The 13032-nt window shown below is 45.0% G+C and overlaps 1 protein-coding gene across 1 annotated transcript in view; it reads left to right on the top strand.

The window, feature by feature from the left end:
- WNT4 (Wnt family member 4) overlaps positions 1-13032 on the top strand; it is an 85115-nt gene that overhangs the window by 60251 nt on the left and 11832 nt on the right. The window contains exon 3 of the mRNA XM_066606747.1: positions 9988-10119. Coding sequence (XP_066462844.1) covers positions 9988-10119 — 132 coding nt within the window. The remainder of the gene's footprint in view (positions 1-9987; positions 10120-13032) is intronic.

Here is a 13032-nt window from a genome sequence, read left to right as displayed (position 1 = left end):
CTTATCACCCATCACAATGAGCTAAAAGCGAAAGTAAAATTGCGGCAAAACGGCAAAATCGTAGTGTTTTGTCTAACGTATGTGTGAGAGCGGCCTAAAATGTAGCGTACACAGAATAGAAGACACTAGAGATGAGCGAGTATACTCGCTAAGGCACATTACTCAAGTGAGTAGTGCCTTAGCCGAGTATCTCCCCGCTCGTCTGTAAAGATTCGGGGAGCGGCGGGGGAGAGCGGGGAGGAACGGAGGGGAGATCTCTCTCTCTCCCTCTCCCCCCCCCCCCCCCCCGCTCCCTGCGCAACTCACCTGTCACCCGCGCCGGCCCCGAATCTTTAGAGACGAGCGGGGAGATACTCGGCTAAGGCACTACTCGCTCGAGTAATGTGCCTTAGCGAGTTTACTCGCTCATCTCTAGAAGACACCCATCAGTAAGGATCAAAATGGCCCACCTATTATAGTGCCAGGTCTTGCCACCCAGAACATAAGGACCTGGTGTTTATCTCCTCCTCCACAGCCTTCCTTGACCCTTGGACCCATTCCACACAACCTTGTTTGCTAGCAAAGTATTTCCACTCCCAAGAGAGGAGATTCTTGAACATGTTCTTGATATCTAAAGACCTCTCCAAGGTTCCCATAGTAGTAGCACAGTTTATCCCTATGAGACGCCCTTTTGACGTTAGGGTCATCTATCTAGAACATTGTCGATCCTTTTGACGTTAGGGTCATCTACCTAGTATATTGTTGATACTTTATATCTACTGATGCTGACACATGGGACTCCTGATTTTCCCATAGTTACAGCAGATGTATTTGTATAAATAGAAGCTTTGAACAGAGCCCATCATTGTGGGTCAAGTCTAGCTCAGCTCCACTTTCGAAGCTGGCATCACGCACAAGTCAATTTGCGGTAAGACACACCGGTCAGATGTAGAACTCCAGTCTATAAGTCTTTGCCTCATTGTTTGACACTGGTTGTTTTTTTTTGGGGTTACATTAAAAAAAGGGGGAAAGACTTGTGGTATGTGAGATTCCAGACTGGAAATGCCAGTGATACTGGAATATAAGTCTTCTCTTCTTAGTCAACCACAGTGCAAAACGACCCACACGAGCCTGCTGTTAACCTCAACTGACTTGGACGGGAGTCAGTCCCCACAATAGCTCAGTCTGGGGCTTGTCTTTGGCAGGCTCTTTCTACCGTGCCGAATTATTTGCAGTGAGGACCAGCTACCAGTCAGCTACGACCACCAAAGTAGTCCCACTTATGTTGACAGGATGTATCCGCAGGAGAGACGTAGAGGTGAGAAATGGCTCTAAATTCAGAGTTACCATAACATTGATAAAACATTCCATCTTCCCAAGCAAACTAAAGCGGATAATATTTGCTAAGGTGGTTATTTAATGTATGCGCTCGGAATATGAGTAGATATATTGTAGCAGCCGTCACACGTATCACATCGCATATTAAACAGCATTTCACCTGGAAAAGTTAAAAAAAAATCTTTAAAAAATCTATTCGGCCACTTGTTGGTTCAGAAATGGCTGACAACTAGAGATGAGCGAGCATACTCGCTATGGACAATTACTCGATTGAGCATTGCCCTTAGCGAGTACCTGCCCGCTCGGAAGAAAAGATTCGGCTGCCGGCGGCGGGCAGGGAGCTGCAGGGGAGAGCGGGGAGGAACGGAGGGGAGATCTCTCTCTCCCTCTCTCCCCCCGCTCCCCCTTGCTCACTGCCGCAACTCACCTCTCACCTGCGCCGGCAGCCGAACCTTTTCTTCTGAGCGAGGAGATACTCGCTAAGGACAATGCTCGATCGAGTAATTGTCCTTAGCGAGTATGCGCGCTCATCTCTATTGACAACGAAAGTAACGCTATCACATACTTTACTAACATCCAACCTATCTAGTTGTACTGAGGCTGGGGATATATTTCTATATACGAGGGGGTGCACAAAAGGAACCAGAATCTTCTTCTGGTGGGCAGGGTGTTACTAGAACATGCTTCTGTTGCTAGGTGAGTGTCTGCGGGACCCTTCTGTAGCGGTATGCCGGCCAACGTTGTTGGGGAAGGTTGTGTTCGGCTCCATTCATTTTTTTTTTAAGAAGTTGTTCAGTTTTTTGCCTATTTTGTGATGGCCAATTAATACAAATAACCTGCAGCTGGGAAATTGTGTTCCCTTCTCCACTACTCAAAGTACTCGTAAAAAAAAAAGTTGCATGAAGCGAGATCGGGGGAATACGGAGGGTGAAGCAAGGGTGGCATGCCATTCTTCACTGCGTATTAAGACATTTTTTGATGAAAAGCGGCAATATGGCCTCGCCTCACCCGCCGTATTCACCTGATATCGCTATGCACAACTATTTTCATTACAAGTGCTTAGAGCAGTCTGCGGAATAAAATGTAAGAAATTACATAAGACGTCCTACAGAACGTATTCCGCCGTTAAAAGCACTAAATGACTAATTTGCACTTATTGACAAAATCCGCATCTGCGCTGCGTCCTACGGACAATTCTGGCCTGTGTGAAGGGTCCCTAAGGGCTTATCTAAATGTGCGTATATAGGCCGCTGTTTTCACGGCCGGTTGATATACGCTTCCATCTAAGCAGTCCTTCCCCTCACCGGCTCTCTGCCTCTCTCCTCCACTCCTAGGTTTGCAATGGGAGGGGGAGGGGTATGTGCGGAGATAAGCTCTGCTCTGTCCCACCCACTCCCATTGCTGGCTGCAAAAAAGGAGCGGGAAGGGGGCGGGAGCTTAGTTACACCTCCATCCCGCCCACTCGCATTGCAAACAGCCGGAGTGGAGGAGAGAGGCAGAGAGTCAGTGAGGGGGAAGGAAAGGGGGGGCTGCTCAGATGGAAGCGTATATCGGCTGTCCATGAAAACGCCGTATCGCATCGCTCATTGATTTCATTGGGACCTTAAATACATCCCACAGATGCAGCGCATGACGTCCACTTTGAAATCAATAGAAAACACTTCTGATCCTCAATCAAATGTGAAGCGTGAGACGATCGGAAATTTACAGAAGCAACACAAGGTGTTTTTTGCCTGAAAATCACCTCGCATCCGTTGGTAAAACAAATATTGATGAGCGCGATATTAAGCCGAGTTTCATGGCCCGATATCGCACTCACCTGTATGTAGGTAGCCTACGGCCGCTTTCACACCGCCAAGAAAATCGTGCGAGATTTGTGCATTGTGAGACGCACAAATCCTGCATGAATATGAGCGCCATTCTTTTGAGGAGGGTCGTACACATGAGCGATGTTTTCATGCATCACGTCACGGGAAGAAATCGCGGCATGTCGTATTTTTGGGGGTTCCCTCAGAACACATCGCCCATTGTTTCCAATGACGCTGGCAAAGCATGTGAGGTTTCCAATTTTAGCCACCGCAAAGTGATGGGAGGCATGTTTGACACATAAACTCCCCGCATGTACGGGAATTCGCACATTCCTGAGCATGATATAGAGCCGCGATTTCGCACTTGCCCGTATGAAATTAGCCTAAGGCCGTATTCACACAAATTTTTTTATCACAGCTATTTTGGACAAAAATCGTGGCCCGATGAAGCATCAGATTTCAATGCGTTCGTTCAGATGAGCGATTTTCCAGCGCACAAAAATCGGATGTCGGGAAAAGATAGAACATACGCTGCCGGTGCCAGCTGGCCGCTTTTACGCACAGCCGGAAAAAAGAGGTCTTGCCCTATCTTTTGGCTGCGATCAGCCAACAGCTCCCATAGAAGCCTATTGGAGCTGCTGGCAAAGGGAAGGGAGGGAGGAGAAGGGACTTTAGCAGCGGCTTGCACTGCTAAACTGCCTACTCCTCCCTCCCCCTCCCTTTGCCATCAGCTCCCATAGGCTTCTACGGGAGCTTCTATTGTCGCGATCAGCCAGCAAAGGGATCACTAAACTCTCTTTCCCAGTCCCGACAGAATTCCGGGCTGCAGAGTATAGACGCCGCATCCGGCCGTGTGAATGAGTGAAAAAAAGCAACATTTGGTCGGGGTTTTCTCTCACTCATGTAATTCTTGACAACAATGTGGACGGCCAAAAATTGTACCGTCCGTGTCAATAGGGCCTGGGGCAGTGTGTCTCAACTCCAGTTCTCAAGTACCCCCAAAAGTTCAATATCCTATACAGAGAGAACACCTGTGGTCGTTTTGGAGACACTGACAATAATTACATCACCTGTACGATATTAACCCCTTAAGGACCGTCCCTTTGCTTTTTTTTTTCATTTTTGGTTTTTCTTCCCCACTTTCAAAAAATCTGAGCTTTTTTTATTTATCCATCAACGTAGCTCTCAGCGGGCTTGTTTGTTGGCCGGTAAGTTGTATTTTTTAGTGGTACTATTTAATGTAGTGAAAAACTTTTAAAAATATCTATGTGGAATGAAATGGGAAAAAAACGAAATTCCGCCATCTTTAGGAGAATTGTTTCTACAGTGTACATCCTGCGGCAAAAATCACATAACTTTATTCTATGAATCGGTACGATTACTACGATACTAAATTTATATATATTTTTGTGCTGTACAACTTTTAGGCTGGATTCAGACGACCATATATCGGGTGGGTTTTCACACCGAGTCGATATACAGTGTCCTCATCTACAGGAAGGGGGGGAGGATGGAAGAGCCAGGAGCAGGACCTGAGCTCCCGCCCCCTCTCTGCCCCCTCTCCACCTCTCTGCACTATTTGCAATGAAAGGAGGTGGGATGGGGCGGGGCTAAGTTCCAAGAATTAGCCCCGCCCCTGCCCCGCCTCTCCCCTTTGCAAATAGTGCAGAGGGGCGGAGAGGAGGCAGAGAGGGGGCGGGAGCTCAGTTCCTGCTCCTGGCTCTTCCAGGCTCCCCCTGCAGAGAGAGACGACGTATATCGGCTCGGCGTGAAAACCCAGCCGATATACGTTCGTGTGAATCCAGCCTTGAACCATAAAACATCTTGGGGGAAAAATACTATTATTTGCTGCCGCCATCTTCTGACCGCCAGAACCTTTTTGTTTTTCATCAACATAGTTGTGCGAGGTCCCGTTTTTTGCCGGACGTCCTGTTTCTATTTATACCATTTTGCAGTACATTCCATTTTTTTGTTCGCTTTTTACTACATTTTTGTGTATTATATATTTTTTTCGGACAACGTTCACCATGCAGGAAAAATAATACTTTATTTGATAGATTGTACTTTTACGGACGCAGCAAAACCAAATATGTTTTCACTTTTCTTTTTATGATTTTTTTCTTAATAAACATGGCAAAAGAGATTTTTTTTAAATACCTTTTATTTTTCATAATAATTAATAAAACTTTTTAAAACTCGTTTTCACAAATATATATTTCTTTAGTCCCCACGGGGGAGTAAATTGCAGTATACTGGGTTCTAACAGGCAGTCAGGCTTGTTAGGCAATCAGCCATGGCACTCTTTGGGGCTTTAAGAAGGCCCCCAGCTGCAATGGCAACCGAAAAGCACCTCCCAATCCCATTGCAGGTTGAGGTGGGGGGTGCGCTCGGGACTCTAAAATACTGGTCGAGGCATTTAAATTCTAACGGTCGCAATCAGTGTTCACGTCGTTCATGGCTGTTGCTGGCTGGGTGTCAGCTGTCAAAGATAGCCAGCACCCGCATTGTATGGAGTGGGATTGGCTCCTGCTCCCACTCCATACAAACCCTGAAACCCCAGGATGTAACTGTACTTCCAGTGGCATTAAGGGGTTCTCCCACTTCCAGCTCCTAATGAACTATCTTCAGGTTAGGTCATCAATAGCAGATTTGTGGGGTCCATCACCCAGGACCACAGGCGATCTGCTGTTTCCTGACGCCAGTGTCTTTTTGTACAGAGCTGTTTTGCTGTACGAAGCAGAAAGATCCCTACTTCGCACAGTGGCCTGGGTTGGTATTCACCCCCATATGACTCAGCTTGCAGTACCAACCCCGGCCACTGTGTAGTGTACAGAGCTACAGTATCTGCTTCCTGTGGCAAAACAGCTCTTTACAAAAAGACACTGGCCCAGAAAAAGAGGCAGATCCCGGGTGGGCTAGGCAGTGGACTCCCGTCAATCTGCTAGAGATGACTATCCTAAGTCATCATTAGCTAGAAGAAGTGGAACAAACACTTTAAGGAGATCCTGAAAACATGACCTGTTGGGAGCCTTGATGACTGGAGTTGAGAAACACTTCCCTAAGGGCTTTCTGAGTTAATAGCAGGTGGTCTTCTGTTCTGGCTCATATTGTCATAGTCTAAAGTGCTTACAAGGAGCATCTCTCTATCGCTCTCTGTCTGGCCGACATTGCCTGTTCTGCATTACACAGACGATCTATTGATTTGAATAGGCATTGTGTAATGCCTAATTTTCCCCTGTGATGGCACTGCAAGGAAATTGAACACTTTCTGCCAGGTTTCCCCACAGAAAACAGATGAACATGGGGGTCCTCTGCTTATTCTCAAAGACGTCTTCTAACAAGTAGAGTTGTCCAAAGCAGAGAACTACTTTAAACAGAAGCCGGCCCAACGACCAGCTAATTGGAACGGGTCCAGCTGCGGTAACCTTTGGCCACTGCAGGGATAATGTAGCATTATATGCCAGCCATTGAATAAATGGCCAACCATTCCAACTCTAACAGAGTAGTTCTCTTGCCTGGTTCATAGAGTGGGGTCCTGAGTGGAGGACCTTCTTCTACTAGAGGATATGGACAAGGGTTATGCCTATTTAGAACTATTTTTTGGCAATATGACTTAATCGTGGCCTTGGGGGATTCACGTATCCAAACCAGCAACCAATCAGAGTTCAGTTTTCATTTTCGATATTACACTGGAAGAATAAGACATGAGTTGTCATTGGCTGCAATGAGTAATGAGGGGGAGATAAGTAAAAGCGGAGGTTGCTCTTAACAAGCAGGTTGTGTCTTTAATTCTCATAAACGATCTTCAATCTGACTGATTGCCAGAGGGAAATGCACCATTTTTGCTTCCTATCATATTCCTCCCCAGGAGTACAAATACAGTCACTGCGTATCCCAGAGGCTGAGAGTTCTGGTTGGTATCTGGAGGACACAATGATAAATTTGACAGAAAACATCCAAATTTACAGTGAAAGCTTTTCGATGAGCTAGACATAATAAATATTTGGAAAAGATTGCTGCAAGCGTAAACTTGGACAGCTGCAAGAATGTTTTGTGGAGAAGGAAGCAATGCTTTGACTATCACATGTCTCATCGCTGAATGCTCAACTTCATATCAACTTTTCGAGGTATTTTATATAGTGGAAACTTAAAGGGGTTGTCCAAGTGTGAAAAAATGGCTGCAAATACAATAAAAGAAGCCAAACTCTTGTTATCCTCCAAGTCTTTATTTACGATTGGCTACCACCTGGCTGCCTCAGCCAATCAGAGGCTACAGTAGTCACGTGTAGTTCTATCATCATAGCTTTCAGCATCTGAGCATTGATTCTAAGAGGGTGGCATGCTGCGGCCTCTGATTGGCCGCAATGGTCAGGTGGTATCTGTTTTTAAACAAAAACTGCAAGGGGTGCAGAAGCTGCTGTGACGGATCAGAGGTGAGTACTGCTTCTTTTATTATTTTACTGCGTTTGCAACCATTTCTAAGCTTTTTTCACACTTGAACAACCCCTTTAATAACAAAAACGTTAATTTTGAACCCTGGCAAGAATAATGCAATTCTTCAGTAACCTCATCAGAACTCAAGAGTTAAAAAATAATTAAACCAATACATTGGAGATTATTAACTAAAACATTTAAGATCCCGCATCTCCTGCATAGCCCAGTCGGGACAAAAAATGCTGGTGGTGTATAGCAGAATATGCTGCCAGTTCTTCTGAACAAATGTAGATGTTCATAGTGACACCTGCTGGATGCAGCTTCTATTGAGTGACAATCAATAGTGTTGTCATTAAAGGGGTTGTCCCACTTCTAGCTGCAGGAAGCAGACAGCTCCATACATTGCATAGTGGTCTGGGGTGGTACTGCATTCACTCCAATAGGACTCAGCCTGCAGTACCAGCCAGGGTCACTGTGGATTATGTGGAGCTGTCTGCCTGCTTCAACCAAACAGCTAGAAGTGGGACAACCCTTTAAAGCTGCTATAGTGGTGTTTACCCAACTCAATTTTTTCATGCTGAGTAGAGTAAAGCATCAAAAGGGTACACATAGACAACCAAGGTAGAGAAATAAAGGGGGCACAGCTCAGGTTTGCCACTTCCCCTACCCATGGAAATTATTGCTTTCACAGCTTTCATCATGAATGTAGTTACAGTGAGTGTATATATAAAGGGCTATCATAAGGTTAAAATGTTGCAATGGAGATGCACTGTGACTCATGGTAAATTTTGGCACATTGGAAGTGAGCATGCTCAGTAGGAACTTTCTAGAGACTGGAGCTTTGGTTTTAAAAGAGACATTTTGTGCTGTGTCACAGTGGAAAGAGTGCTAAGCAGAGTAAGCTGGAGGTGCTGCTGAAACTGAGCCTGAGAGAAAGGACAGTGACCCGAGACTGCCTGGTGTCTGGAGTCAAGAGTGAGAGAGAGAGAGCTAGCGTTGTGTGTCTAGGCCAGCGGGACACCTGGATAGCGACAATGTTCTACAGAAATGATGATGATGAAGCACTCCCGACCCTGGACTAGCCTGGGTCAGTCGAAATGAGTACTCCCATGCAATATACTGTAAGTGAGGCTAATCTCAATCTGAAAAAAAGGTGTGAGCACCGAAGAAAAGGTTAAAGACTGTACTTTTACAGGTCTGTTATATAGATTAGGGCTTACATTGTGGACACTAACATCGTACAGGTTTTCAATGCTTGAACCTTTGTTATGGGCTGTGTTATTTAAAGGGACATTATACGTGAATATAGTAACCAGCTTTTCTAAGAGACCATATGGGAATGTTAACCCATAAGAGGAAGCTGTGTTGCTGTGCCAAATATTCCATAACTGGACATTGTGTGAATTGATGCAGATAGTAGTCAAGTTTTAAGTGATATTTTCCGAATATTTTTCTTTTGCGCACAATATATTCTTAAGATCTAGTTAGTCGTAGTTAGCAACAAGTGATGTTAAATAAAAATATTTAATTGTGTAACCATTATTGCTCATTTCTATTTCTTTGGTTATCAATAAATTTTGTAAACTTAGGTTACTCCATCTGCTGCATCATATCCTGAATCCACCATCTGCGATAGAGAGTCGGGGAAAGCCACTGTCTTACATAAGAGAAAACCAATACAAATGGCATATGATAGGTGGGGTCCCGTTACAGATTTTGCATGGGGACCCAGGAGCTTCAAGTTACATTTCTGGGTTCCACAATGGTAGCAAAAAGGAAAGGGAAGAACAAACACAACTTCAACTATTCCCATTAACTTAATTACAGAGTCATCTCCTGGCACCAGGTCTGAATGAAATGATCAGCTTGTGTCCCATTCAGTAATATTTTGTGGTAGGAAATCTGTGTTTTTCATCACTGCTCTGTAGGGTAAAGGAAATGACTACCACAGATATGTGGTTGTGAACTCATGGCTCAGAAAGTGCAGTGAGAATTGTGATTATGGTTGGAATTGCTATTTAGGTTCATATATGGGTAGGCTCAACATTCAGGCAAGCAAACCTTTCTTTCTAATGGCTTAAGCAATGTCTACACATAGAGGCAGGCAGGAGCATGGCTATAGATGGTGCAGAAGTAACAGGTGCATCTGGGCCTTGTTGCCTGAGGGGCCCAAGGGCCTCTCCGCCACATAAGAGGGTTCCAATATTATAAATGATATGTGGTAATGGGGTCTCCTGTTGGATATTTTGCACTAGGCCTAGGAGATTAGCTTTAAGTTACGCCTGTAGTCTATCTTGGAGCTTCCAACAATGGATCAATGACCAACTGTAATCTCGGATGAGAATGTCCAACTGTCATTTATTTAAAATCCTGAACTTTTAGAGATAATTTCCATTTATAATTATAACTTTTTGCTTTTCTATTGCAGGCACCAGAGAAGCCGCTTTTGTGTATGCAATATCTTCGGCAGGAGTCGCCTTCGCAGTGACCAGAGCATGTAGTAGTGGAGACTTAGAAAAATGTGGCTGTGATAGGACTGTCCATGGGGTCAGCCCTCAAGGTAAACACAGATATAGTGTATTGTCATATATATTTGAGCTACTGTAGGAGTACAGAAGACTACTAAGGATTCCTCCATGTCTATGATAGAGGTTCTAGATTCCCTCAAAAAGTCAAAAAAAATTGTTATTATTTCTGGTAAAATGACAAACTCCATCAGAGGTGGATTGGCCATAAGCTCTACAGGGAGAAATCCTGGTAGGCCGGTCAGGTTATGGACTGGTTTGGTGAGACAGGGCTGGCGTCAGCACCTGGACAGATACCCCAGACCCACTGCATTCCAGTGAGCTCACTGCAGTTGAATTAGGGTTGACGTAAAATGAAGCACTTGCTACAGACCCCACTTTCTGGTTCCCGGGGCCTGGGAAGCAACTGCGGGCTGGCTGTAGTTAGGGGCCTTTTATTACAGAAGGCAGTGTGGCTGTTTAGCATGGAGGTTGTGCTAGCGCCTGTGTCATCATCAGGCAGTTGTGGTATGTCTTCGAATTTAAACATTCCCCTCTGCTTCCTTTTTGGAGTAATATAGAGCTTAGCTGGTGCAATTGTGCTCTTCCAGGCCAAGACAAACAACTAACGAATGGATGACATCTCAAACCACAGATCCAGCATCACATAATACTTGCGTTGGCCCCTCTGTTAGTAATTTGGACGCAGCTACATTGCGAGGCCGCTTTTAGATTTTTCCCTTACTGATCAGGGAAAGTGGGGTACCCCTGCCTAAAAGCAGGGTAATCGTCCCGATAAGGTCGGCCCCACTGTCTTCATCTGGGAGCTAACTATCCCTGATCAAGAACCTGGAGCGTGCACAAAACACACAGGACATGACACTGTTCACACACACTGAACACAGAACAGGATTGCACATAAAGCAGATGTCTGGCCACTTGCGCAGACATAACAAACAGCACTGTTCACACCAACCTACCCGGTTACACATACCACATAGAACACAGAACTGGATTGCACATACAGCAGATGTCTGGCCACTTGCACAGACATAACACATGTCGCTGTTCACACCAACATACAGAGTAACACAACCCACACAGAACAGGATTGCACAAAGAGCACATGTCTGGCCACTTGCACAGACATACCACGCACATCATTGTTCACATCAACACACATGGTTGTGCATACAACATATAACAGGAACCCCACCCAGAGCTCACATGCATACAGATGGTAAACCATAGCCAGTCCAAGTGTCCACACACCAGGGGAATAGAGAGTCTACCACCATGCTGACATAGAGAACAGTGTCAGGCATCACCCATCTGACACACAGGACATTAGACATCTGGAGGCCGCACCTATCAAAAGGAAGGGAGGAGGGGGTCTGCATATCATACAGACAAGAACTACAGGTGTCCAGACTGTCTTCAGGGAAGGAGAAAGACACTTCAGACAAGCATGTAAACACCAGCTCTGAGTGGAATAAACACAGACTAAAGCACTAAAATGACCAGCAATCTCTCACAAGAGTTTGCTGGTATTTATCTGCTGCAGACGAGGGGGATTGGCTGGTGGAGAATACCACACCCAGCCAGCTCAATTAACCCCTACCTGTGAAGGTGTGCAAAAGGAAACCTATAGAACCACAGGTCCCAGACGCACAACCTTAACAGTTACATTTTCAATCCACTTCTGGACTCCCTGATGGAAACCTGACAGACTCAGTTATAGTCAATGAGATCCATCGGGTGTCATTAGTCTCCTTTAAATGACAGATCTGGCACCGCCATTATTTTCTTTGTTTTTATATCTGTAAACAAAAAATGGAAATAATAGCACAGAACAAAGCCTAAATGTCAATCATGCAGCTACTGTGCCCCAAAATTTGGTAAAAAAGCATATTTTGATTTTAGGCCAAAAGTACTTTTAGATTAACCGCAAGTTCTTCTGAGTTTCCAAGCCAAAGCTTCAAGTATATTCAAAGTAACTTCTAAAATTCCATCAATCCTATTGACAGGTGGTTGTGTGTATCCAGTTCAATCTTCTATAAAAACGGGTGCTAAATCCATTCATCATAAGTGGACCCACCAGTACGAGCCTTGAAGTATAGAATTTTACCAATAGTTTATGCTAAGGGATTTCAACCGACTGCCTTGCCTGAAATGTAGAATTTAACGTTACATTCTCATGCCCCGTTTTGGATACGGGTGCTTGTTTCTTTAATTTCACACCTAGCTGCTCCTCTGAATGTTATAATACAGCTTCCTGACCTGAAGGTACTTTAGTTAATGAATTGTAGGCAAATAAATGACCCAGATAATTATCATATCAACTGATGTAGTGTTTCAGAACTAGAGCAATGGTTGTGCTTACAACGGCTATAACACCAGATGAGAAGCTTCATAGTTAGCATTACTGTATTGTAAGACTTTGCGGGCCCTTGCAGTGGGTCTGCACCCTAAACTGCAATATTTACGTGGAGTTAGTTTGTTGTTTTTCTATCTGGCCACTTTAGCTTCTAGAGGCAAAACTCCTAGGCCGCAATGCAAAAAATGTAACAGGGCCCCAACACCTGGTATGGGCACAACATTGTTTGGGCCCCCTCAGGCACCAGGGCCTGGTTGCTACTGTCACCCCTGCACCCACTATAGTTGCGCCCCTAAATGTTTCTCCCCATGTTAGAAAAACTTACCTATGTTATAACAGCCGCTTTCCATCGAAGTGGCCTTTGTATGTGTTTAAACACAGGGAATACATTTAGAGTACAGCTTTGTGCAACATGTTGCTGTCAGGATCAGCAGACCTGGATCCAACGAGCCACAGACTGGTCTGCTTTGGGCCAAATTCAGAGGTTACACCTGAAGTAACCTAGTCTTCACCCTTTAACCCTACCAGTCAGGATGTGGGCTTCACAGCAGGGGCCCCAGGCTATTACTCAGGAAGTTGTCCCAGTGCTGTG

Source organism: Eleutherodactylus coqui, chromosome 6 (genome assembly GCF_035609145.1).
Source record: "Eleutherodactylus coqui strain aEleCoq1 chromosome 6, aEleCoq1.hap1, whole genome shotgun sequence".
Lineage (NCBI taxonomy): Eukaryota > Metazoa > Chordata > Amphibia > Anura > Eleutherodactylidae > Eleutherodactylus > Eleutherodactylus coqui.
Note: the sequence above shows the minus strand (reverse complement) of the source record. Positions and strands in the feature narration are given on the sequence as shown.